The 22,772-nt window shown below is 40.8% G+C and overlaps 2 protein-coding genes across 2 annotated transcripts; both read left to right on the top strand.

Annotated features, from left to right (window-relative positions):
- Positions 1-1,036: 1,036 nt before the first annotated feature.
- Positions 1,037-7,371, top strand: LOC137876223 (solute carrier family 35 member F2-like). Its single transcript, XM_068715619.1, has 9 exons — positions 1,037-1,136; positions 1,747-1,852; positions 2,335-2,507; positions 3,175-3,302; positions 4,059-4,218; positions 4,758-4,914; positions 5,486-5,538; positions 5,724-5,878; positions 6,291-7,371. Exons 2-9 carry the CDS (start codon positions 1,764-1,766, stop codon positions 6,504-6,506), a joined length of 1,131 nt encoding a protein of 376 aa, XP_068571720.1. The 5' UTR covers positions 1,037-1,136; positions 1,747-1,763; the 3' UTR covers positions 6,507-7,371.
- A 1,851-nt stretch (positions 7,372-9,222) lies between these two features.
- Positions 9,223-22,478, top strand: elmod1 (ELMO/CED-12 domain containing 1). The gene is made up of 11 exons (XM_068715620.1): positions 9,223-9,366; positions 9,821-9,886; positions 13,752-13,897; positions 14,228-14,256; positions 14,367-14,464; positions 14,640-14,769; positions 15,731-15,864; positions 16,080-16,148; positions 17,508-17,558; positions 18,317-18,450; positions 19,102-22,478. The coding sequence occupies exons 2-11, from the start codon at positions 9,870-9,872 to the stop codon at positions 19,275-19,277; spliced, it is 984 nt and encodes a 327-aa protein (XP_068571721.1). The 5' UTR covers positions 9,223-9,366; positions 9,821-9,869; the 3' UTR covers positions 19,278-22,478.
- The last annotated feature ends 294 nt before the right edge of the window (positions 22,479-22,772 follow it).

Raw genomic sequence — 22,772 nt, forward strand, 5'->3', positions numbered from 1 at the left:
GCACAGCACGAGTACCTCAATATGATCAATATGGTAGAAGCATTTAACAGTACTTAATTCTGATACTTTAATGACATTTCTCTAATTAAACTTCTCTATACTTAAGTAACATTTTGAATTCAGGACCTGTACTTATTGTTGGACTATGGTATTTGTACATTCATTTAAGTAAAGGAGTTGAATACTTCTTCCACTGTCACATCCAGTGCAACTGTTGCTTTACCTCATCATTTTCTTTCTACTTTTTAATGACCTTTACTCCACTCTCAGCGCAACTTGTAGGTGCATGCATGGTGTGTGTAGCTGGAGGCAAGAAAACAGTGTTTGCACAGATTCAAGGACAGTTATTGTTTCTTACAATCAGAATGTTTGTTATCATTCTTTCTCTGTCTGGCCATCTTGGTCAAATGCTTTCTCACACAACAAGATTGTAACTGTGACATGAGGAAGGAACAAGGACAGATTTGGTAAAACAGTTCATAGGAAAAAGTAAAAGTACTTATTGTGCAGAATGGTTCCTTTCAGGAGTTATTACGCTATAAACCCTTTATCTTTACCTATATTCTCTTTAAGTTCATTTGTGTTGCCTGTATTTACTGTTTTAATGTAAAGCACTTTGAGCTGCAATATTAGTATTATTGTTTTTATTTGTATTGTTGTTATTTTTAATATTATTGTTTGGCTATTATTGGCTGAGCTAGCGGAGGTATAGCAACGTGTAACTTCTCTGTCAAATTTTGCATGCAATGCAATATTATATGTATATGTATATATATATATATATATATATATATATTAAATATAAACATATAAATATTGTCATATCATATATATATATATATATATATATATATATATATATATATATATATATATACATACATATAATATATATGTTGATTCTCATCAGCACCAGACCAAGTTTGACTTCGCAGTGCTGACGTCATTTAGTTTTTTATTTGGACCAATCAGAGCGCAGAAGGCGGGGCTAGACAGCACCACGCTAGGTTGACTTACCTACTTAGGTTGAGGGACAAACGTGGATGGTCGTTTGGTGCGGCTGTGAGAAGCATGAACATTCTTATCAGCTGGAGAGTTTACCCACACTTGTCATGACTGAAGAGGAGACAGAAAACGTATGTACACTTACGGTATTTATACTGGATCAGAATAGAACTTGTACTCGTGTTACGGTTATATTTCGCTATTTCTTGTTTCCGGAATGCGCCATGAAAGACTCTGTCAACGCCAAAATCCATTGATAAGTTGATAGTTTAATATTGCTGTTAATTAAACACAATTAACGCCATATTACAAATTATAAGGGGCTATATTCAAATTCGGCTTGCATCAAATGTCATAAGTATGGCTTATCTTAGTTAAATATTCCTAAGATGTGCTTACATGTTCACTATTGGAGCCACCGCTTGTTTTGTAAACCAATCCTGCAAGTTAGATGACGTGCAGTGCTGTAGCCTACGCAGGTTGTCCGATTCATGTTTTGCACTCATGTTTTGTCCCATTTTAACGTGGACCATGAATTTAGTGGGAATCATATTATGGTCCATGAGGCTCATAATATGATTCCCACTAAATTCATCAGTCACATGAGCCACGTCGCATTCCTGTGGAGATTTGATACCATGTCCTCCTCAGATGACATTAATCTGATGAAGGACAGTAAACCTTAAAGACACAAATCCCCCCCCTAAGATTGTAATTTCTCATATTTTTCTTTACTCCCAGGTTTAGCTCTCAAAGATATGGAAGCGCATGATGAGGAGAGACTGTGTGGGAAGTGGAGGTTTGCCTGCGGTTTGTACAGTTACAACTTGAGGGACGTCTTCACATGGTGAGTACTTATCCGTCTTATAAATAAGTTAATGCATGATTTGCACATTTAAACAATCCATTTCAGAAAACTTAACTAGTACATTAATGTGTATAATAAACTGGGGAAGTTTCATGGCGATGTATCTATTACCAAAATGTTTTTGCCCTTTTTAACCTGTAGTGTCTCCCCTCATCACCCCGTATACTCTTTATAACACTGACCTCTAGTGGTTCAACTTGTCATCTCGTTGCAGTGATGTAGAAGTGTACTCCAGGATGTGTCGGTACACTGTGACATCACTGATGGGTGTGGTTACACGTGCGGTAAATGCACACTTCTGACCACACCCAGGTGAGCTCTGCAATGTAAATGTACTTGTAAAGCTTCTCTTTTCCCTCGGAGAGCCTCTGACAAAGACAAAGAGTCAACAGGTGGGGCTGTTGCGTTGCATTTTGCGATGTAGTTGTAGTTGACAGGCGGTGCTCTCCCTGACCCTCCAGGCGTCTGCTGAAGACCATCCTCATGGGGCAGGTCTTGTCCCTGCTGATCTGTGGCACGGCGGTGAGCTGTCGGTACCTGGCCGACGCCAGGGTGGAGACGCCCATGCTGCAGAGCTTCTTCAACTACGCCCTGCTGCTGCTCGTCTATACGACCATCCTCAGCACCCGCAAAGGTCAGCATGTCTGGACTTGCAATCGTTTCACTTTTTTATCTTTTTAAAGCTGCAGTGAATAGTTTTCTGACCACGTGGTGGGCCAGCAGCAACAACCTGTGAAAATACACAACTGATGCAGAGCAACGCGGACATTCATTCTGAACTCCTGAGAAAAGTACCTGGCTCTTTAGCTGCTAAATGCTCCGTTATGTTCTCCAGATAGTCACTAACTGTGTCTGTGTGCTTTTTGCTGCCAAGCAGATATTATTACAGTGCGTAGGGGGATTTTAGAGATTGTTTTTGCACAAACCAGCTGACTGCAGCACCTGGAAAATACACAGATTAACCGTGAGAGTGAACCAAAACTAAGAGCGACGCCTTTCACATACAATGCACATTGTTAGTGTAAAAAAAAAATATGAATTATAGCAGCTTTAATTGGAATTTAATATAAAATAAGACAAAAATGGTCGCAAATTATTGCACAAATTCTGCCATTTTGGTGTACAATAATCCCAAAACAAATCTGCAAGACCAGCGTGGAACTGTTTGATGTCACTGTGCTTCTACATTTAGTCTATTTGTATGTAAACCCGTTAAAGGGACACTTTGGGTTCAAAAGTAGCTTTTGGAAAAAATACTTTCACCATTGGTACTCTGAAGTAAACCTTCTCGGTTTCTACAGGTGACAGGAACATCTTGCAAATTCTAAAAACCAAGTGGTGGAAGTATTTGGTGATGGCTCTGGCAGATGTCGAGGCGAACTATGCAGTGGTGAAGGCCTACCAGTTCACCACGCTGACGAGTATACAGGTAAGAGAAAGCGGCCCGACAGACGTAAACAGGGCAGTGACCAGCTGAAGTCTGTTATTTATTGTGTATATATATATATATGGTTGAAATCAATGTTATTATTGATTAAAAAAAATACTTTTAAAAATGTCAAAATGCCCAAAAAAACACTTTACTTTTGACTTACTGTCTTCTATGATAGTAAACTAAGTATTTTTGTGTTTTTGACAGTTGGTTGAACAAAAAAAAGCAAAATGTCAATTAAACATACAAGTGTTGATGATTAATCATTTAAATAATTAGCAGATTAAGCAATTAAAACAACACATAGCCGTAGAGAGTAGAGTGGTAGCCCAAAGGCACTGTAGAAAAAGATATGTAAAATATTTAGAGATAAAGAATTGAAATACTTCGGCATTAGAGAATCATAAACGCCATAAAGTCATAGTACAGAAATCTGTGCATTTTTCCTATGAACTACAAAAATGGGGATTAATCTGTTTTGTTGTTGAGTGATGTTATTGGGAGGAAGGAAAGCTTGAAGCGCTTATTTTTAACGCAGTAGTTGAGTAGACCGCTGGTATTTATTATGAATTTATTGATCGGATAAAGATCCAATTCCAACTTTCATGTTATTTAATTGTGAATGTCTGCTGCTGCCAAAAACACCTCGTACATGAAGTATTTTAATCCATAATGTGACTCTCAAAGCATTTCTTATCTTCCTCTATCAACAAGTCCGTCTATGTAATGCCAGTTAGTTCCTGTGTGTTTCAGCTGCTGGACTGCTTCGTGATCCCCGTGCTGATGGTCCTGTCCTGGTTCTTCCTGAAGACTCGCTACAGGCTGGTCCACGTTGTAGCCGTGGTGGTGTGCTTGTTGGGGGTGGGGGCCATGGTGGGAGCCGACATCCTGGCTGGAAGAGACCAGGGATCCAGTAAGGACACTTTCAAAATAAAGGAAATCAGTAATATCTGTAAAGTAGTGAAACTTAATCACAGTGTCTAGTGAAAATATAGAAAGGTGAATTATCGACTGAAACGTCAAACACAAAGTGACCATGAAGATGTTCCTGATCCACGATCACAGCGCGAATAGGATTCATCATTCATTTAGAATTTATTGTATAAAAACTATTTATTGGGCTTTTCTACGATACCAAAGTGAATCTCTCTCTCTCTCTCTCTCTCTCTCTCTCTCTCTCTCTCTCTCTCTCTCTCTCTCTCTCTCTCTCTCTCCCCCCCCATTAACAACTAAATGGATCGTTTCATCAAGTTTTCAGCCATTGCGTACACACTCAACGAGCTGAGCACCACTACGCACACACATTAATACTAATTAATGGAGATTAATTAGTATTAACCCATGCACATAAATAACCAGGCGCATACACGTCACACGAGTGAACAGAGCGAGCAGAAGAAAAACTTTTAACGTGTCTATCTACAGTATAACTGCCTCTCTGTCTCTGTGCAGCCAGTGATGTGGTGCTGGGAGATGGTTTGGTGCTGCTCAGTGCCGTCCTCTATGCGGTGTCCAATGTGTGCCAAGAGTACACAGTGAAGAACTTGAGCCGGATCGAATTCCTGGGCATGATGGGCCTCTTTGGGACCCTCATCAGCGGCATACAGCTGTGGGTTATTGTTTGAATCCCTCGTATCTTCTGACTTCTCCCTCGATTTTTAACTTGAGACCTCCAGATGAAACCTTCCTTCTGAATGCTTAGAAATTGAGGATAGCCTATTTGTTTGGCGTAATGCGTGCCTTTTTAAATCACTTTCATCATTTTCTCATGCTTCAGGAGAGAATGTATGACCATGCGGGGCACATGACTACATTTCTACAATATAAAAACAGCGTTTCATAGACACTGTCTGCTCATAGAGGTTGCTGCATAATAACTGAGATATAATAACTTAGACGAACACTATTACATTTTGTTATTGTCGATAAAGAAATGAGAACATGACAAAAAGTTTCTAAGAGGAACTTTTTAACTGGTTATGAAACAGTTTAAATGTAATGCTGATGCCTCCTTATGATCTGCATAAGTAAACGAGACCATCAGCGTGAAGATTGTCTATTTCTATATAGTTATTCTTAATGCTTCTCACTGTACTAACTTTAAAGAATCCTATAGGGTTGACTATATGTGTCCGCATGACACTTAAAGTTTTTCTCACCATGCTAACTTTGCGTTACAGAGCCGTCCTGGAAACTCGTGCAGTAGCGGCAATAAAATGGGACTTTAACATCTGTAAGTTAACTTCCTTGTGTGTGTGTGTGTGTGTGTGTGTGTGTGTGTGTGTGTGTGTGTGTGTGTGTGTGTGTGTGTGTGTGTGTGTGTGTGTGTGTGTGTGTGTGTGTGTGTGTGTGTGTGTGTGTGTGTGTGTGTGTGTGTGTGTGTGTGTCTTACTAAAGTCTGTTCGTTGTGTCCTGCAGCCATGCTGTTCGTGGTCTACGCCCTGTGTATGTACGCGCTGTACAGCTTCATGCCTGTGGTGGTGAAGATGACCAGCGCTACCACGGTCAACCTGTCCCTGCTCACCGCCGACCTCTTCAGCCTCTTCTGTGGCATCTTCCTCTTCCACTGCACAGTGAGTGGGACCAGAAGGAGCGGCCGTAACGTTTGATGGGCTTCATAGCCTTTTAGCTGCCTTGAAGCGTGTTTTCGAAGTCCCGCTTTAATGTTGCGTGCCTCTTTTTTTTTTATATCATTCCTGGAGAAGACACGTTTATGCAGCTCCGCTTCAGAATCGGACTTTTCCTTGACCTTCATTTTTTTAGCAGCAGGAAGTGATATAGATTATTTAAAAAGATACTGTAGCAATAAATCCAGCAGTAGCTGTTAGAGTGGGGGGGGAAAAGCAAAATGATAATATTCACATGACCGATGATAAAGTGTGTTTTTAATTGTCATATATGCAGCAATTACACTGGAATGAAATTAGAACTAATACAAATCTAAGTTAACGTTAAACGTGTCCGTCTCGTGTCTCTCGTCCTCAGTTTTCAACGCTGTACATCGTGTCGTTCGTCGTCATCACTGTGGGCTTCATCATGTTCAACGCCGTCCCCACGTACTCTGCTTTGCCGGAGTCCGGCTCCAGCGGGGACGACCCGGCCGAGGCGTTCGCCGACCTCACGGCCGAGAGCTCCTCGGACCGTTTACGGCCTGCAGGCGGAGACGCTCCGAGAACCGAGGCGGCTGTGGCTGCGCTGTGAAAGAAGGTAGCAAAAAGCTGATCGAGTGCAACACTGAGAAGTTTAGATTTTTTTTTTTTTTTTTAAATGTTCCTCTATTATAGTTCACGTTGAAGAGGACTAAGTTTGGCGTTCTCACACAAGTACACGTTTTCTTGTACTTAGACAGAAAGCTCACACATCTCATCGCTCGTGGTAGTGAGAGTTTGCATAGACAAATTTTTCATTCATATTTATGTTTTTTTTGTATTTCATTACAGTCATTTAACAGACGCTTTTATCCAAAGCGACTTACAATTCAGTATCTATTGACATGAGACTAGTGGAGCAGGAGCCGGGGATCGAACCTCCGACCCTCTGATTAGCCCCGGGTCACCCCGCACTAACGGGGCTCAAACATCATGTGATTCTCCACGTGTTCTGGATGTCGACGTGTTCAACACAAACGATGCACTGCTATTTATTGTGCCAAAGATGTGTTACTTCCTTTCTCCTTCTCCGAAATCAACATATTTTATATTTTACAAACTACATCAGCCGCCACTGTGTTACGTCATTGTTTTGAATTTGAAAACAGTCACAAAGTTGTTGTATTGTTGCCTATGGTGCCGTTACAATTTTAGTTTGGTAATTTACCAAATATACTGTAAATCATGTAAAGCATGTTGACATGCAGAAGTTTAGCTTTTTACCATTAAATAGATTTTTATAAGTAACCTGGGTCGTCATCATTTTCCAGTGACTTTACACTTTACATGTGTCTGTGTGGTTGTTCTACGAAAGGAAGTGATTATTAATTTGTGATTTAAAAAAAATAAATAAATAAATAAAACTGTTATGCCTCTGGCTCAACAACTGTGGCCAGAGGCGTTGTGTTGCCTCCGTACATCCGTCCTGTTCTCTTCAACACAATATCTCAGGAACGCAGAGAGGCAATTTCTTCAAATTTGGTGCAAACGTCATCTTGGACTCGAGGATGAACCGATTCCATTTTAGGTCAAAGGTCAGTGAGACCTCACAAAAATATTTTTTGTCCGTAATTCAAGAATTCATATGGTAATTATGAAAATTTCCCACAAATGCCTAATAGAATAAAATGATGATGTGAAGACATTTTTGACAGAAGTGGATGTGAACTGCATCTACTTGATTGCATGAGCTACACAGTACTTTAACCAGGGTGCGCGCGCGCGCGCGCACACACACACACACACACACACACACACACACACACACACACACACACACACACACACACACACACACACACACACACACACACACACACACACACACACACACACACACACACACACACACACACACACACACACACACACACACACACACACACACACACACACACACACACACACACACACACACACACACACACACACACACACACACACACACACACACACACACACACACACACACAGAGAGAGAGAGTGAGAGAGAGAGCTAACAATGTTCAAGGTATACACATTTTTGGTAAAATGCTGACGACAGATTAAACAAAATTGTTAATATTGCCAACTACAAAGAAAAACATTTCTCATCTTAATGTTTTCTTTCCATCTAAGTCGCTTATTGAATGCAATATAAAGTGAAATATTCTGGATACTCATGGCAACAATTCTCAGTGAGTCCACAGTTTTACATCTTGACCTAATTTGAATTAATTTGAAATCAGAGCTGAAACGATTACGTGAATAATCGATTAGTTAATCGACTAAACAGACATTAAAATAAGTCAAACCTGTGATGGACATTTATTGTTGTTTCAGCCATTTTAATGACCAAACAATAATTCATTTCTAGCTGAGTTTGTAATGATCAGGTGGTAACACAGTTGGAGAAAAGTCTCTCTTGTACACTCACATATTTCTCAATCATACAAATGTCTTTATTTGGGATGGGTATCATTAGTATTTTATTTATGTCGGTTCGATTACTTATCGATACTCTTATTGGTTATTTATGATTATTAAGAAAAGAATCAACATTGCTTTATTATTCTTGTATGTAAACAAATAGTCTTTCTTGAGCAGCAATACGAAATGGTCCAAAATCTTTGAAATCCATTTGCAGCTACACAACTGTGTGATTAGCTTTAATTTATTAGACTATTCTTATGATCAAACTCCGTATGGCATCGCTAACGTTACCTGCAGTAGACGAGGACGGACGGCTGCTCGACAAACACTCAAAAACTGCGTTTTCTGCAAATTTATTTTCTGCTTGTTCGTCGAACGTTTTGATAAATTCGCTGATACTAAAGTTCAATATCCAGTCAATTAAAATGCACCTTAAATGTAATTATTACAGCTTGTTGCACTGCCCCCAAGTGGCAAATAAGTTTATTGCTTTTTTCTCTTTTTTTTTTAAACCTGGTGGTGGAGGGACCCGGTACGATTTTAAGGGGCCAAAGAACTCCTGGTGTGGCCCCTGCAGACTGCTTATAGCAATCTGTCCTAGAGCTATCAGGTCTCAGCAACAGCCAGCAGTATTTAAATGAGCTCTTTTTAAGTTTGTCATGTTAAGTCTTTCTAGATAACAGGAGTGTCAGCGAAGTTCCCCTCAAATACAAAACAAAAAGTATAGTTATTCAGGATCCTTACAGGGTAAAGTCCAGTATCTGAAGACAGTGGGAGACACACGATGTACACATTGATCGGTGACTGATGGCGTTGACCATTTGTGTGCTGCGCTGCATTGCTGTGCTGTAGCTTTTAGACTTGAACCTCCTCCAGTCAGTGACTGTCATCATGGACGAAAAGCAGACGACTGTAGCCGAGTGAAGAGGACCAGAACGCTGCATCTCCATCTTTGTTTTGCCTGCTATTATTATTATTATTATTACTATTATTTTCAATCGGTAAGTGGGAAACGTTGTCTTTTATTGAATGTGTTATATTGCTTGTATTGTCTGAACGGGCGCTGTTACGGGCACCGTCTGTTGCTACGGATTACGCACAGTGTCTGCGCTTCGGGTCGCTAATCAGACCGGAGACGATCGAGCATTAATTAGCTGGTTTTACCGGATTATGATTCTCCGAAGGATGGAATGAACACAATAGGGTGCTAGCGTGTGTCTCTTGTATTCATTGCACCGATTGAACAGAAACGCTGCATACCGGGGGCACCGAGCTAAATAAATAAATAAATAAATAAATAAAAAAAAAGGCAGCAGCCTGCGGATCACATGCGCGTTCATTCTTCAGCACCGCGGACAGCTCCGGAGCTGCGGGCCTGAGCTCACCGCTTCTGTCGGCCTCATCCTGGGACATTGAAAGGAAACTACCGTCAGCTCCTCTGTTTTCTGTCTCCAGGTGATCAACCGGCACTGAAGAAACCCGAGCGGTGACTCGAGCGGCCGAGATGAAGCATTTTCTGAGGTAAAGAGACTCCATTATCGCAAGCGATGCAGAGCTACAGTTTCATTTATGTCAAAACCTGAAGGAATTCATGCAAGCCCCCCCCTTCCTCTTCTTCCTCCTATGTTTATCTTCGATCTACTGTAATGACTTGTTTATACCACATTCCCAGTTCTCCCATTTAAGCTCAATCGATTACCGTGTGGCCAGTAAGTGGCTGCTGTGTTGTAAACGGGTTTGAGTGGGTCGTTGGTAGAAGAGGCCTCTTAATTATGGAGCACATGTAAACCAAGTGTCTCTCTTAATAGATCTGTTGCTTTATGTGTATTGCTGTATTTAATTATATATTTTGTGATAAAAGTCGTATATTTAAATAAAGTAAAAACGTAATGACCGTTATTATACATCACACTTCTTGGTACGTAAACATTTAATCGACAGTAAATTCACATTTGTTTGAATTGCATTACTGATATTCTAAGGTGTTTTAGGCAAATCATTTGTATAGCTGTGTATACAATACATACAGAGGCAGTATGCTCTAAAATAAACACAATGAAATATACAAATAAATACACAAATATGACTAAAGGTAGAGTAGAAGATATGTAGAAATGAGCTAAAATCAAATAAAAAGGATACGATTGGAGAATAAAAGCTACAGCGGTGCGACTGAGCGGTCGGTGCATGATGTGAATAATAATCCCTCATTTGATTTAATTAAAGGCTTTGAAATGAGGAAAGTATCAAAACTTGAAAGTTCCAGATATGTGGTGCATAAAAACTGAATTCTGCTTCTCCGTGTTTTAGTTTTCACTGTTGTGACGGATACCCTCTCAACTACTTTTACATTGATTTTCAGTCCTCCACATATTGTAAAATGATGTATTGTATTGTTTAGTCACCACAGACAAACACAATAGATAAAAAGGTGTTTTCTCGCACTAGTGCTTCCAATTCAGATCGCATTTCCCATAAATCCCGTCGTGTCCTGCCCCCCTACTTAAGATAATAAAACGTTTTACTCCTTTTGCTTTGGTCTTAAAGATATATTTAGCTTCAATTACCTTTTAATGAACAACGGTGGAGCCCAGCCGAGGCTGCCAAATGTGTTTTACTGATGTCTTTCACAGTTTGTTTACAGTAATTATAATAATGTGGTAATAGTTTACTGATACAAAAATGATTCACAGTCCACCTTTTACTGGTTTTGGCTGATCAGAGTATTGGGGAGGGTTTAAAAGGATGCTCCAGTGATTTAGTGTTGCACTTTAGTTGGGATAATATCCTGACTTTAAGGTCAAAATAGAATGGAACAACGGCTTCCTTACACTCTCTTGGTAGACGTTCTTTGAAACTCCATGTTTTTCTGTTTGTAGCTCCGGTTTTCTGTTTTAATTTGTAATCTTCAGACCCAAACTAACATTTTCTGAGCTCCTCCAGACCCACAGACGACATTGCAGAGTACCCCCACTTGCGGTATTTGCGAGTACTCAAATGCCCAACTTGTTTTTCCGGTAACTCACTCCCCAAGGGCCAGTTAAGACCGCAAGCATGTGAAGGTTTATCAGAGCTCACTGGGACACACTTAGAATTAATGAGGCCGTCCCATCGTGAACACAAATGCTCTTTGGTCGGGGTAATTGAAAGTCTTGTTGGAGTAGTATAAGCTCTATTTTTTTTTTAACGTCATTTCGCTTTTGTAAAAAAACGTTTAAAATCATCGTATCAAACGGGGGCGACCATCTAGGTCCACTCCAATGTGAACAATCAGCTTCAAACCCCTCTTGTAACTGTTCACCGCTCAAATGTAGAATGTTTCACTGTGAAATATACGTCACAGTACAGAAGCTAGAGACGTTCTACTTAAAGGAACAGTGTGTAGAAGTTAGTGACATCTAGTGGTGAGTGGGAGCAGATCGCAACGAACTAATGATAACAAATTACACCAAAACAATACATTTAATTACAGATAAAAAAAAAAAGCACCAGTAACGTTGGGGAGTAATTTATGAATATTATATTCCATTTCTTCTAATAAACCCTCCTAAATGTTTGACAGTGTTGCTTTAAGTTTCACTTGGACTTTATTATTATATTTATAAAAATTTAAAATAAGCAGCAAAGAGTTTGATTGAGGCGTGTTGCCTCAGTGACTTCTGATAAACCTAAACATGCCGGCAGTTTAAACTGTAAACACTGTGAAAGTTACGTCTCTTACGTTACGACTCTTTATTATTAAGAGTATTTATTATTAAGAGTATTTATTATTAAGAGTATTTACCCCCTTGATTGACTTTTACTGTACGGGAAGAATCGTCGGAGTGCTCCTTTTTTTAAAATGATGTTCAGTGTCACATTTTCTTTATTCCGATCCTCTACCGGTGCTCGCCTCCTTGAAGGTTGAGAAAATGAAAGTGTCAATATGAGCTGTTTAACATGCCGGTCTCATCCACACGACCAGCAGGAGGAATTAATCCTTCAGCGCTGTATATTTACCTTCTTTTTTATGTTGACATGGCAGATGATGTTATGCTGTGATCCGTCAGCATCAGGAGGATTTATCTCTGCCTTTTAAAAGGTTGTAAACTCTATTCCACGAAACCAAACAAAGAAGGAAGTGAGGCCTGCTCTTGTGGCTCACGGAGGGAGGTTTTTGTAGGTGATGCTGATGGATGTTTCTCAGCTTCGTGGACAGTTTTAGCCCTGATAATAGATGGAAATAAAACAATCTGCCTTCCAGGATCATGGTATCAGATGGTAGAAGGTTTTACATGACAATAACCCGACACAAGTCCCTTCCTTTCTTCTTTTCTAAGGTTCACCTCAGAGTGAAGGCGAAGACTAGAAAGCATTTAGTCTCCACAGTTTCCCAAGACACACACCTCCATTTTCGTTCTCAGCATCACCTGTAAAAATAGCACTCTTTGATCTGCTGTGAAGAAGTACAACACAGCTTTCTGACTCTGTTGGCTTCATATCTTCATCCCTACTCCTCTTCTTCCCTCTTATTTAGCCCATTTGACGTGTCTCTATTTAGCGTTTTACTATAAATCCCCAAATTTACTGAGCTACATAGTTGAAAGACCCTATGACATACTTTAATTTGCAAGAAATGATCATTAGTTTGAGAAGAAATAGGGCTGCAACTAGCGATTTGTCATTATCGGTTAATCTGGAGATTATTATAGGTCTGTAAAATATTACAAAACAGGCGAAAATGCTCATCACACCACCCCAGAGCACAAGGTGACATGATTTTCATGTCCAAAACAATAACCAAAAATATTCAATTTACTATCATGTAAGACCAAAAAAAAGCAAATAAATCCACTCATTTGAGAACATGGAAACATTAAGTGTTCGAAAAATGACTTAATGATAACTCAACAGGAAGAACAAATAAGATGCAATGATCATGGTATTATGGGTTAAAACTTTTAAAGGAGCACTCCAGCAATTTATACATAAAATAAATTACATATTACGACTGTAGCAAAGTGCTTTGACAAAAGCCATAAGACCAACAGATATGAAGTGCAATAAAATACGAATGAGATTAAGATAAGGAGCAACTTAACAGATGAAATGAACTACTTAAATACTACTCTTTAGATTTCTTAAAATGATGAGCTGCTTTCTGTTCATGTTGATGATTTAACTGTACAATACACTGCAGTAGTAGATGCCCAGAGAAAATTCATTTTACACGCAGCAGACACATTTTTTTTACGTGGCGGTCTGGGCCTCCAGAGGTATCAAAGACTAATCTGAGTTGAGTAACGCGATAAGAAATGTGTAAACCGTTTCTGCTAAACAGAATTAGTCTTTGTGAAATACTGGACCTTTTAACCTATTAAGGCCCCTCTCGTCTTCTCCTCTGCAGAGTGGTGACCCAGTTCTTCGTCTTCCTCTACTGTAAATGTCTGTGGCGGGGACTCAAGTTTGTCGCCAGGAAGTTTACGGGCCGCTGCGAGCTGCAGCGAATCTGCTACAACAACAAGCATGGAGCTCGCAGGACACTCAAGATCGGTAGGCCCACACGCTGCCCGGCGTTTATTTAGTTAATTCATGCATAAAACAGCTTAACACTGAATGATGACGTCAATATTTAATGTCATATCTAAAAGCACATTTTAGAAGTTTGTTTGCAAAAACAGATAAAAGCCGTTCTTAACAAAAAAATAAACCAACACCAGTTTGATTGATATTCCCAGGATTGGTGTTTTTGCAAATTAAGGCTTCCTGAACCATATTCAAAATATATTTTGGACCAAATAATACTCAATAATCATAATAATCATGATAATAACAATGCTAATGTATGCAGTTGTCTTACACTTTGCAACCATCTTCTTCCAGAGTCGTCCCTGAGATACTCCAAGAATGAGGTACGGCTCCCTAAATCTATGAATATGCTCAATTTATTTTCTAGCTTCAGGCCGTTTACATCAAACCCCCGCTTCCTCCGCCGTCCTTCTGTTCTTTCTGTCCTCTCTAGCTGCTGCAGTCAGCCCTCAGCGTCCATCCTGACAAAGTGGAGAAAACCATTGACGACATCATGGCGCTGAAGAAGATCAACCCTGACACCAACCCACAGTGAGACGCTGCATTGCATCAACACATTTCTGTGACTTTTATCACTTCCGTTGGGGTGTGGTGGTGAATCAGTGTCATCGCATCGACTCCTCAGCTGTTAATAAAGTACCGTGCTTGTGCGTTATTAACAGCTCTGACGGCCCCCTTCTCTTCCCCGCGTGTCCCCCCCCCCCAGGTTAGGCATCTCTCTCCAGGCCACCCTGCTGCAAATTGTGGGCTACAGGAGTCTGGTGGCGGAGGTGGAGAAGCTGCGCAGGGAGCCTTACGACTGTGAGAACCCCGAGCACGAGGACATGCTGATGAAGGTACGCAGCTCTCTGTGGCTGTTTGTATGTATACAAATGATCACAACAACAGGGGTAATCATATTTGTTTGTATTGAACCTCCTGTGGATGACGGATGAGCTGTCCATGGTCTATCCTGCCTCTCACTCAGCGCATGCTGGAATAAGCTACAGCGACTGTTAATCCTTGTTTATCAGCTGTTTATCAAACCAAATCCAATTTAGTTCTATCGCACATTCAAAACAACGCGAGCGGACCACAGCGCTTTACAGCCATAGGCGGATTAAAGCAGGTCAACTGAGCAGAAAGTGTAGAATCTTAAACTGAACTGAAGATATAGATGCTCATGTTTACGGGAACCATTAAAGAACCTCGCAGCAGCGTTCTGCACACAGCTTGACTTCCATGTACAAGGAGTACAGAACTCGAGGCTAGTCGTAATAAAAGCATGGAATACTTTTCCAAAAAAAAAAATGGTTTTACTTTCACCAAGAAATGTAGTTGGGAAATGCTGCCACAGACTTTATCTGTTCGTCGAACTTTCATTTCCATTAAATTAAATGGTTTTTGCAGATGGTTTCAGAAAGGATGACAGCAGGTGGATTCAGGGGGGCCAAAGCACGTTTAGCATCAAGACGTTTTGAGACATCCGGTCTTTAATGTCCTGGAAACAGTCGAATAGAGGCTGTAGAGGCCGAGGGCTGTGGTCTGTTAGAGGGAAGTATATAACTGGTTAGGGTCCGCAAAACAATAGAAGGAGATGGCGTGCGTCCTAATGAGGGGACCCAGTGGGAGAATATACAGAGAAAAGACGACAGAGCCCTGATCTGCATTATCATCTGGCAAGAAAACAAACATCTGTATTTCCCAAAATGTCAAACTACTCCTTGAAGTCAGTATTTAAATGTTCCTATACTCAGAAAGCTCATAAGGTAGAATGTTGTGTGTGTGTGTGTGTGTGTGTGTGTGTGTGTGTTGCAGCTGTGGAAGGAGCTGCGTCCCGACACGCCTCTCACCGGTCGCATCTCTAAACAGTGGTGTGAAATCGGTTTCCAAGGCAGCGACCCCAAGACTGATTTCAGAGGCATGGGCCTGCTGGGTCTGCACAACCTGCTGTGAGCTCACTCTGATCGCAGTCCAAAGACAACACTCTAACCGGGATACAAGACACATTTATTTATTTGGACCTTTACATTACAACAAAAATATGCAGTGAAGCAATAGCTATTTAAGAAATGTGCATGATCATACATAATTCATAATCTAGATATATACAAATTAAGTGTTTCTTTAATTCCCTTCTCTGGAATCTTCTCTTGTTTCTCTGCAGGTATTTCGCAGAACACGATAAAACCACTTCTCTGCAGATGCTCCACGACTCCCTGCAACCAAAGCACAAGTATGGCAGCCAACCCTCTTTCTCAACGTTTACCCAAAGCATAATCAAATTAAAGGAATGCACTCAGTGTTTGGGTAGAAAGGCTCGACTGCAGTGTTTTCCGAAAGAAGTCAATTACTCCAGGGTAGCGCTGTCAAACTGAGCAAATGTGAGTTTTTAGCAGACGCGAAGCTACTTGGTGAGAAACCGACACTGCTAGAATGTACATCTATTTATAGCAGATGGTTCATTGAAACTATGCACAGCTAAAAACCCAACCTTACAACAGAAGAGCTCAACAGCTCAAGATTGAAAGATATATGTATTTATTCATCCATAAAATCATAGCAACGATAGCGCTCACATCCTTCAACGCCGATCGCTGGAATAGCATCCAATAATAGAGCAGATTGGAAGCCGTGACTTCATGTGATGTGACAGAGGTTTCTCAAAGTGACAAATCCACAGATTATTATCACCAACTCAGTGTTATCAGGCTTTTTTTTCGGGGGGTAAATAGTTTTAGGTTTTCAGCTTGTTATGCTCCCCCCATGTGGCCAAAACATCAACAAAAGCAGCCTTACAATCTTTCTACCTGACATGCGGTGCATCCCTTCAAATTTAAGCTGCGCCTCAGTCATCTATAACTCTGCATTCACCACATTCTGCTTGATTATATTCACTCTTACAGCTTTATGTCATTCACTGCGCCGTCTTTTACCGGCCGCCGCCGCCGCTGCCGCCGCTGCTGCTCGTATTGTTTGTCATCGGCATCTCAGCGAGCTGTCTCATTTCACGAATGAAGATCCTTCTTCTTTTTCTCCTTCACCTCCACCTCCACCTCCACCTTTATGCCCATGCCTCCCTCTCTGACTCTCACATGCACTGTTGTAGGAGCACACACAGAAAGCCAAGGTACTTGATTTCACTTTCATTCTTTTTCACTGCATTCGTAGCTTTCTCTTTTGGGCTGATGTTTAAAGCTGCACCGAGCACCATTTACTTATATGTTATTTGTACTCGGTCATCTCATCACACTGACAAATGCTTTGCAAATGTATTCATACAACACAATGGATAATATACTGATGGATGTGCTGTTTGAGGACTCCATCGATAATCTTGACCTTATGTTGCACAGACAAATAAAGACCATCAAATACTGTAATATTCTAAACCCGTTTAAAGAAATGTGTGAGTTTACATTTGTATACGTCTTTAGAACAGTCTCTTCCAGTCTTTCCACAAGCAATGCATCAGTTTGAGCTCATTAAAACGTTACTTCATTGTAATTTAAAGATTCCTCAGAAGGTTCTGCGGTGCGCTCAGCGTTGTTTCACGTGAAGACAGTACGTGACTCAAGTGTTGTGTCCTTCGCAGTGAGATAAACAAGCCTGAATGGGAACAGAAGAACATCGACAAAGCTATCGGGTAAGTGTGTGCAACATGTGCTGTGTGTGACGCCGTGCACGAGTCTGTGTGTGTGTGTGTGTGTGTGTGTGTGTGTGTGTGTGTGTGTGTGTGGAGGCAAAAACTGGGCTACTGATGCTGGAGCTGTGCGCGTTTTGACCTCAATACGGAGCAGTTTTAGCAGCAGAGAGGCTCTGTGATGTGTCCACCTGAGTGTCGTCTATATGTAGGAAGTGTTTTACTGCTGTGTGCCCTCCTGCCTCCAGTCTGCCTCATCTTTTGATAAAAGCACCAATGTCTGACTCTAAAGACACACAAAATGCTTTTTGAGGACACTCCAGCAGAGCAGCAAGCTGTAAACGGCTAGTCCTTTCACCGTGGCAGTGGGCGCTCTGAAGTTTGGGATTGGTCCCACATCCCACACATTTGAACCATGTGTACTTTGTCTTGAAGTGAAGGTAGGGAGGTAAGGGACGACTGAGCTTCAACAAAAAAGAGGCTGCTGGACCAAAAAAAAAAACCCTGTAATTTAACTTTTGATGCAAAATGACACTAAAAACATATAGAATTGGAGCGCCTAAGGTAGCCAAATGGTCTCGTCCATATCTTTTATGTCCACCAGCATTTCCAACTTTTTCGCTGTAATCAGTGAATGTCTCCAGGGTTTATGGGAAGTGATGTCCGATAAAGTCTGTTATAAAACACACCACCCACACTCCCCTATAAAACCCATCTGACAAACAAACTAACGTCTATATTTATTTATCTCCTCCCTCCAGGTACTCATTTGCCATTGTGGGCATCAACATCACAGACCTGGCCTACTCTCTGCTGGTGAGTGGAGCTCTGAAGACCCACCTGTACAACGTGGCCCCGGAGATGCCGAGCCTGCAGCACTTCCAGCAGACCTTCTGTGAGTTCACTTTTCCTGCAAGCTCGGATGTTAATTTAGATTACACCAACTGTTTGTTTGGCTTATTCATCTTTAATAAAAAGCCGAAATTGACTCCGTGCCCATGAACCAAACACACACAGACCTTGAATTGGCCTCTTTTAGTTGCCGTCCTGGTATCTAAGAAGAGGAAAGACAATGTCCTGCTTTAATCCAGGTTCTTACGAAAAGCTAATTTGTCCCAAGGGTGTCCATTTAGGTCCACAAACAGATGTGAAGACAGGCTGGCTTTGTCATTTACAGCCGAATATTGTCTCTCAAACTTACTATTCATATTTCTGAATGTTTTGCAGTTTGAATGATGAAAACTGGTGGGCATAAGTACGCTTTGAAAATACATTTTAGTGAAAATTGCAGTTTTTTTTCTGTTGTTTTTTTTGAGAATAGTTGAGAAAAGCTAGTTGCTAACTTTGTCCGAAGAAAATAGTAAAAACAAAATAGTAGAGTTGTGGGTCTGGAAACCAAAACAACGCTTTTTTGGCTGTGAAGCTCCATAGAACTGATGCTAACTTCAGTTGGGGGATAATTCATTTGATCCATAATTAATATGAAACATATTGAGTCACTCCAAAGAACATAAAGGATGATTTTCTTTTCTTTTCTTCATGGCAGGTTACCTGATGCAGGAATTTCACCGTTTCTGGATCGAGGAGGATCCCAGCGACATCATGGAGTTCAACCGGGTCCGCTCCAAGTTCCACCGGAGGATCCTGCGACAGCTGAAGAACCCGGACATGGCTCTGTGCCCCCACTTCTCCGCCTCCAACCTCCACCTGGTCAACCTCTAAACTCTCTCCCCCCTTCCCTCCCACCGCCCTCACTGAACCCTTCACTCCCCCAACAAGGTCTCTCCTGGATGTCCGGTAGGCCAACCAAAAAAAAAAATAATTTTAAAACCCTTTACCCTCACATAGATGGTTCCTCAAACAGCTGGACACATCTGGGGAGACTCTTCCCTCTCTGCTCAGCCCACCTCGTCCCAGTTAATGTCATGTCGCTTCACTGCCAAAAGCTCACTCAGCTGCTGCGCGCACACACACACACACACACACACACACACACACACACACACACACACACACACACACACACACACCTATACCTACACCTACACCTACACACACACACATGTACACCCACACACTGCCTCTACGCCCTCACTGCAGCGTTACACCACCAGCATCAGAGATGACCATAGCGATTGTAGCTGTGCATGAGGAGGCTGCACCCCACGACTCATCATTATTGCTTTAATTAGTCATGACGATTGTATCACAGCCATTACACCTCAGTTATGGACCCTGTGCTTATTCTCATAACAAACCAAATTTACTTTCTCAGCCAAAAAAAGAAAAGAAAAAGAGATCCCTTGTTAGAGATTGCAACGTTGTGCTCATCAGTTCAGAATATTTTGGCAAATAGCTGGTCGGGCTTTTAGACACACAGTCAAATGTGTGGAATACAAATATTTTGTATTCCAAATGAAGAGCTAAAGATATATAATGTAAGTTTAAATGCAGCAGAAAAGAAATGTTGCTGGCCCTGATTCAATCAAAAGCTATTTAACAATACAGGGCCAGTCCATCTCTTAGCTTTGTATTAGCTAATCGATATATAGATTGTACTGTACTTTCTACGTCAATGTGACATCAACACCGAAGACTTCTCCTTGCCAAAATATCGAATGTGGAGAACTTACAATCACAGCAGCAGTTTGTTTCTCGTGAGCTTAAATGTACGATTTGTAAACCTGTAAACCTGCGATGTTCATGAATAATTTGAAAACTTCTTCTGTTGAGTCACACACATTGACTGAGAGCAATTAGGCAGCACAGTTTCCAGTTTGGATGAAAAAAAAAGAGCTTCTTCAATTCATAACTGTTTTTATTAACATGCAGAAAAAGAATCTAAACATATTTCTTGAACATTTTTGGTTATACAGGTTTACAAAATGTCTTTGCCTTTGCTTTGACCCCATGCAGAGTTTCTGTTCTGAATGTTCCTCACATGCTCGCATTCACGATTGTTTAATTTGAATTCATTGAATGTGACACTTTGTCCACTGTTGTATCAGCCAAAGCAATAATTCACATTCACTTCACTGCACATTTGTTTTAAACTTGTATTGATTTGCACCATTCGTGCCTAAGTATTTGTTTTATTTTCTAACTCGGAGCTGGATTTCTAAACACACCATAACTGCTGCATGTAGTGTTTAATAGAGGTAAATTATTACCATATTTATTTTAAGATATCAGTGTAATTAGTGGAAACAAATGTCCCCGGACAATCGCTGCGTTGCATTTTACAATGTTCTAATTTGGGGGGAAATCTGCTGAATTGCTTTATGGAAGTGCAAACTCGTTTGTTCTTTTCTGTAAAGTCAAAGGCATGTAGGACTGACAGGAAGCAGGAAGGGGTTGATGGAGAATCATAATGTTCTTGAGTGTGAATGTGGTCTTCTTACTTTTTCTCCACCATGATCGTTCGTATCTCACAGTAAAGTATTCGCTCAGCTCAAGATGTATTAATGTTTGAAACACAGAAGCTTTAACAAGCATCTGCAGCAACCAGAGAAATAAAATGTAGAGCTGCTCCATAGAGAATTAATTAGGTGAGTCATTATAATACATTAGAGAGCTGACAGTGAAAATGTTAAAATACTAAAGATGGAGACGTTGATCGGCCAGTCAACGCAGAATTCTTAGGTTCACTGTCAGCTTCCTACTGCGGACTGCACACATATTTTTTTGTTTTTGTTACACCCAGAAAGCTCCTCCTAGATGTTTTAGGAGTGTCCTGATCAACATCAGTAACGGCACAGAGAAGATAACACCAAATATATCACAAAACTAAAATTACTGTAAACAAAAAATGTGAAATAAATTTGCTTATAGGAGTCGATATAAACAACTGTGGCAGCGACCTGTCAATCATAAGGTAGCCATGTCCTAAAGCACACTCTGCTTTATGGTCTGTCTGACTCTAAATGGATCATAATGTACTAAATGAACATCATGCTGCATTGGAGAAGACTTGAAACTAGAGATTGAGACCATAAACTCATGTTTACAATGTTTACTGAGATAATTCAATGGAGAAGTAGGATAATTTTCCCATTGACTTCTATACAACCAGACTTTTTGCAACCAGAGGAGTCGCCTCCTGCTGGCCATTAGAAAGAATGCAAGTTTAAGTCACGTCCGCATTGGCTTCACTTTTTAAAACTGGAGCTTGCCGCCTGACTGGTTGTGACCAAAGAGTGATTTGCTGCTTCGTTTGGACGTCCTGACTCCCAGCTGACCATCCAACTGATTGTCTGTGGAGCGTTAGTTTGATCGTTATCTCAGCTCTGAGTAATATTCTTACTTTTCACTGATTATTAATCATCTGACACGTGTACGTCCTCACAGCCGTGTTTTCTTCACTTGAACATACGACCACTTAATTTAACATTAATGAGCATTCACATCATGTGTGATGCTGACAGCTCCGACAAATGTGCGATATAATTTTACCGCCATGCTTGCACTGTTGATTGTGTTTTAATAGTGTTGAGTGTCCTCGTCCCATTAAAGTGAACGTCAATGCTTTTTTTTTTTTTTGTCAATATCATGCAGCGGTTTACTTCAGTGAATGTCAGTGCTGGTTTCATCTCCTGCTTGCATCTTGTTTTGCTTTGCTATGGTCAGCTTTGCACTAATTGTTGAAACAAAAATGCAGTTTCCTTTATGATAATAAACCAGTAATTTGTGGTATTAGGAGTATACGATACTGTAGATGAAGTTAGCTACATGCTGCTGTATATTCTGCTTTAAAACGGCCTTTATGACCACAATCTGCATGATGGTATTTTCATTGCCACTGACACGGCATTCTGTATTCTTCAGTAAAGCCTAAAGTAAGAATAGATATTGTTATTGTGTGCTTCATTTGTCCGTGTTGTACTTTTTGAGACCACAATAAAGACTAAATGTCAGTTAACATTGCAGTTGACTATTTATTGTACTTGGATCCTTTACTTTGGTAGAAATAGTCCACGTCTGTCCACAGCTAATATCACATTCTGCGCCCTCAAACTGCAGAACATTTTGTGTAGCCAGTTATGGCTGCATGTTCGAGAACCTCTAGTGGTCGCGGTGACTCAGACTTTTTCAAATCACCTTCTTTTGCCTGTTTAATGCTGCCGTTGACTGCCTGCTGACTCCTCACACACTGCTCTTAGGTGAGGTGGGTAGGGGTCTCTAGTGCATCGCCGCCTCTCAGACGCTACTCTGCGGCCA

Source organism: Cebidichthys violaceus, unplaced genomic scaffold (genome assembly GCF_023349555.1).
Source record: "Cebidichthys violaceus isolate CVI_PGR_0920_01 unplaced genomic scaffold, fCebVio1.0.p SCAF_20, whole genome shotgun sequence".
NCBI lineage: Eukaryota > Metazoa > Chordata > Actinopteri > Perciformes > Stichaeidae > Cebidichthys > Cebidichthys violaceus.

Bases quoted from the DNA above. Each gene is read 5' to 3' on its own strand.
- LOC137876223 (XM_068715619.1), top strand. From the start codon at position 1,764: ATGGAAGCGCATGATGAGGAGAGACTGTGTGGGAAGTGGAGGTTTGCC. The intron at 2,508-3,174 runs GTCAGCATGTCT...CGGTTTCTACAG, and splicing joins CATCCTCAGCACCCGCAAAG to GTGACAGGAACATCTTGCAA. The intron at 4,219-4,757 runs GTAAGGACACTT...GTCTCTGTGCAG, and splicing joins TGGAAGAGACCAGGGATCCA to CCAGTGATGTGGTGCTGGGA.
- elmod1 (XM_068715620.1), top strand. The intron at 13,898-14,227 runs GTAGGCCCACAC...ATCTTCTTCCAG, and splicing joins TCGCAGGACACTCAAGATCG to AGTCGTCCCTGAGATACTCC. The intron at 15,865-16,079 runs GTGAGCTCACTC...GTTTCTCTGCAG, and splicing joins CTGGGTCTGCACAACCTGCT to GTATTTCGCAGAACACGATA.